The sequence below is a fragment of the Berghia stephanieae genome, chromosome 14 (genome assembly GCF_034508935.2).
Source record: "Berghia stephanieae isolate SIO BIC M18660-M18661 chromosome 14, UCSD_Bste_1.3, whole genome shotgun sequence".
In the NCBI taxonomy this organism is placed as follows: domain Eukaryota; kingdom Metazoa; phylum Mollusca; class Gastropoda; order Nudibranchia; family Aeolidiidae; genus Berghia; species Berghia stephanieae.
The window spans coordinates 30,133,473-30,138,365 of record NC_088373.1 but is presented as its reverse complement, the minus strand read 5'-3'; the positions used below and the strand labels follow the sequence as shown (position 1 = coordinate 30,138,365).

Here is a 4,893-nt window from a genome sequence, read left to right as displayed (position 1 = left end):
TAATGTAAACAATGGCAGTGATTGGTAAACATAGCGAACTCCACAGGTTTTTAGTAAACTGCCCATTGTTCTATCATGATCAATAGAACCAACACAGAAATCTATGTGTAAACTGAACTCACTCAACCCTAGAGATTTTTGCTTTTTTTCAAATTAGAAAAAAATGTATTAAAAATGGGCATGTACATAGATAGTTTTATTCAACTATCATTAACATGTAAAAACTAAAAAAAAACACTAGCTTTGATAGTACGACAATAATTTGTCTCAGAAAAATGTAATAAATAGGCATGGGGTAAAAGTAACTCTGGGTATACTACGGATATAGTCGATGTTAGGGATGAGTGAGTTAAACGTTTAGAATATGATGGAAACAATGGTGTGATAACTAGTTACTCATTTGGCGGTTATAAAAATAATAACAATGTTGAGAGAGAGAGAGGATGATTTTATTGCTTATGAACAACCAACTATGTTTGTCGTAGCACGTGTGTAGGTATGTCATAAATCCCATGTTTTGATTGGTCAAAGATCTACTGGTTAATTCTCTTTGTGAATGTATTACGAGAATTTTAATTTGACATATCATGGTCTATCTAGAAATGGGCTTTCGGATTGGTTTGTATAAAAACAGGTTCCAATATCATTGAAAGTGTAAAACCACTGTTCTGGAGGACTGCATACACACCTTGTGTAATGGTCTTCTGGTGTTAGGGTGATGGCATTTTATTTTCTAACGAAAAAAAATGCTGGTCGTCAATAACGATAATCCATTCTCGCACTTTTTGCGCGCGCTGTAATTCTAAGAGTAAAATAAATTAAAAAAATAAATTCCCTTTATTCATAATATAGTAGAAATTTGTCTCTAGGGTCTATTCCAAGGGAATATTGGAATAACCCAGGCTTCAGCCGTAGTGCAGCGCCGCAAATTGAGCTTGGCGAGGTGACTTGCTCAAGGCCACTCAGAGAGAGAGAGAGAGAGAGAGAGAGAGAGAAGGAGAGAGAGAGAGAGAAGGAGAGAGAGATAGAGAGAGAGAGAGAGAAAAGATAGATAGATAGATAGATAGAGCGAGATAGAGCGAGAGAGTAAGATAAGAGAGAGAGAAATAGAGAGAGAGAGAAAGATAAAAGAGAGAGAGAAAGATAAAGAGAGAGAGTGAGAGAGATAAAGAGAGAGAGAGAGTGTGTGTGTGTGTGTGTGTGAGAGAGAGAGGTAGATAGAGAGAGAGAAAGAGAGAGAGAGAAAGAGAGAGAGAGAGAGAGAGAGAGAGAGAGAGAGAGGGAGAGAAGACTGACGTCACAACTTCTTTCCTGCACTATTAGGATCCTTTGCCTTGTTAAGGGTGTAATGCGGAGGAACCAATTTTCATCATCCCCTTTAAAGTTGTCTGAATGTAATCAAGTTTATCAACACAACGGGTGGTTCATTGTGCTGCATGCTGTCAATCATGTGATGAAATGAGTGTACACATGGTGTGTAATCTGATCAGTTATTTATAAAATTATGGCATACATCATAAAGTATTTTTTTCCTTATCTGATACAGTGTCTGATGTAATAGTTTTAGTAAATATATAATTGAGCTTTTATATAGATAGCATGCGCTTGGCTAAGAAATTCAAGCGCATACTATCTATCGTCAGGTTAATACAGCTTAGTGATAATTACTCATAAACACGGATGGCAAAAAGCAATAACAAAGACCTGAGTGACGTCAATTTCGTTATATTTATAAACTTTAAAGGTTACACATCATTTTGTATGGTGGCACCTGTTATCAGGCTGACGGATGTTGTGCGTATTTTGTCTAAGCGCATAGCATCAGTTGGAAGAGAGAGGCGATGTCGCATTTTTCTTCTTTTATTTTAAAAAAAACGAAGTTATGAATCACAATCCACGGTCCACTTGGCAGTCACTAGTCTATAGGGGTGGGGGAGGGGGATGAAGAGAGGGGTTGGGGGTTGGGGTGCAAAGAGAGAGAGAGAGAGAGAGAGAGAGAGAGAGAGAGAGAGAGAGAGAGAGAGAGAGAGAGAGAGAGAGAGAGAGAGAGAGAGAGAGAGAGAGAGAGAGAGAGAGAGAGAGAGATAGAAGAGAAAGAAAGAAAGAAAGAAGAGAGAGAGAGAGAGAAGAGAGAGGAGAGAGAGAGGAGAGAGGGGGGGGGGGGGGGGTTGGAGGGCTAGCAAGATGAGGCCAAAAGCAACACTTTTTCCAAAGGATTTTGGGGTGCGTTTGAAAGGTAGAGTGGGGGGTGAGAGAGGAACTGAGGTGGGCGCGCGAACGCACGCACGCACGCACGCAACGAAGCAAGACATTGTTATCATCTTGAACGATAAATTACTCGGCTGTGTTTTGTGTTACTTCCTAAAATCACAATACAATTTAACGATAATGTGTCTTTGACAATCTTTCAGTGTCAACAATAGACATTCTTCTATTTATGATGTATGTAAAAGGGAGATAATAACATTTAACTGCCTTTTATGGTAATGAGAAGGGAGATAACCTGTTTTTTTGTTTTCTTTTTATAATTCAAAACCTATCTGTCGTCTTTGAAATAAGGGGCAGTGAAGTGTAAAGGGGCATATCAAGAGAGTTGCTTCCCTTTGCCCACGCGTGGTGCTGTGTTTTGCTGTACTGAGCGGTGCGTAGCGGCGGTGTCTTGAAACCAGTACTGGAGATTCACAAGAATTTATCCATTTTCATTCCGGTCTGATTAGATTGTGTGTTCTGTTCTTCTTCAACTGTCTTGGAGTTTAATTTTAGCAGGTAAAAAATAATGACATATACCAATTTTGTGCATGACTTTTTACCGAAACTCATCAAAACTCTCAGAAACTCACCATAAACTCACCAACAATCACATAACTAACCATAAACTCACTGAAAATCACAGAAAATTATCACTATAGACTAACAAAAACTCACTATAAACTCACCAAAACGCACAGAAATTCACCATTCACTCACCAAAACTCACTGAAAAAAACCCCATAAAAACTTTGGTGAGTTTATGATGAGTTTCGATGAGTATTTGGTGAGTTTTAAAAAAAAATATTTAAAAATCGAGCTTTTATAGAGCGCAATATTTACAGGGGACCCTGGCCAACAGCAATGCTTTACATATAGAACGAGACATGACGCCTGTTAGGCGAAGTTGCAATTTTTTTCGGACAGGGACACTGTTGTTAACTACCGTGTACTCACTTTACACCTGAGTACGGTGAGAGAATGTGAGTAAAGAGCCTTTTTCAAGGACTCAACTATGCGCCGAGCGAGGCTCAAACCCAGGACACAAGACCACATAGCCGCAGAGTTTGGTGTGTTTCGATAAATTTCGGTAAAAGGACATACAAAGTTGTTTTTTTTACAGGTCAGAGATAGCATATGTCATCAGCCCACTCAAAGTAGTATAATAAGAAGGATTGAACCCGGGGCGACAAAATGCATTTTACTTGAGCTTGAGCTTTTTTCATATAGCGCAATTCCCATTTAACGTGCTCAAAGCGTTTTACAAATGGTCCCTGACCAACAGCAACACATAACTTATAGAACGCGACAAGATGCAAGACCATCCTTTATATTTCACATGTAGATACTATTCGTTTAAATGTAATACAACATCTGCCCGCAAGATGACACGAAACATAACACAAACCAATGTGTCACCTTAGTTTTAGTTAACTTATAGCCTGACACTCAAACCCACTAAGTCCCATATTTTGACCTCACTTTTAAGGTTCGTGGGCCGCCTAGTAAGTTGTCGTTAGCAGTGCTCAAGGAAACAAGTGATCCGATTGGTTAACCTGTTTAATACAACTCACGATTTGTTTTCTTTTGTGGCCAAAGACATCTTTTGAAGCCAGTTATTGGTCAGAGACAGGCTATGGATTTTTGAAGGCCACGGTGTCACCCGAAACTGAAATATAGAGACAAGAAATTTCGAGAGTGTCAAAATTTTTAAAAATCCGATGATGCGTAAACATCCTCTCGGCCATATGCTTATTTGTAATATGACTCGAGTTTTCATAGGTTCAAATTTCAGTGGGGTGATACAGTCTATATTATAAAGTCTCTCTTTATAGATAGAATGAAGTTGACGTCACTTAAGTCTGAGTTATTGTCTTTGTTTTTGCCATCCATGTTTACAAGTAATTCTCACTAATTAACCAGACTATAAATGTTCAAGCTTACACATGGTATTTATGGAGATTAATAAAAGTAATTAAATACTGGTTTAAAATTTTAAAACTACAAGAAAATGATTCAGCCAAAATAACTTGTAATAAATTATTAACACAGGCTACAGAGAAAAGCTCTTGTACTAACTGGGTAACATTTATTAAAGGAATGTTGTGTAAATATGGTTTTGGATATGTCTGGGTTAATCTATACGTTGAAAATGAGAACACATTTTGGTATATTTTCAGTCAACGCCTTAGCGAAAAATTCTAAAGAGGAAATAAGATCCACTAGCTATCATTGAATTTATAAACATTTGGACAATGAAAAATCTGTACGCTACATGTTCGAGATTAACCCTCTCCTTACCGCCCATTGGAAAATCGTCACATTCGTTCCGTTGCAGCCAACAATTTTCTTAGTCTGATTCAATGTGTTATAGTTATAGCCATAAAAACGTGATATTGTGTTGAGGAGCTCATTTCTCTGAACAAAATATAGAATATACTCTTTGCTAATCTGTTTGAAAAATATATTTTTGTGTTGGAGGAGTATGAAGTTTTGGGGGAAAATTCTGAAACTAGCTGGTAAGGAGAAGGTTAAAGAAAAAGTAATTCGATTGGCCATTCCATAATTAGATTAGGTTCTCATAATTTTCTGTGTAAAAGGGAGAGATTGCAGAGACCAAAATTGATTTACCTTCTCGGCTCTGTC

The 4,893-nt window shown here is 37.8% G+C and overlaps 1 protein-coding gene across 1 annotated transcript in view; it reads left to right on the top strand.

Annotated features, from left to right (window-relative positions):
- LOC144959575 (multidrug resistance-associated protein 1-like) overlaps positions 1 to 2,423 on the top strand; it is a 25,334-nt gene extending 22,911 nt beyond the window's left edge. The window contains exon 11 of the mRNA XM_078892195.1: positions 2,412 to 2,423. Coding sequence (XP_078748321.1) covers positions 2,412 to 2,423 — 12 coding nt within the window. The remainder of the gene's footprint in view (positions 1 to 2,411) is intronic.
- Positions 2,424 to 4,893: the final 2,470 nt, after the last annotated feature.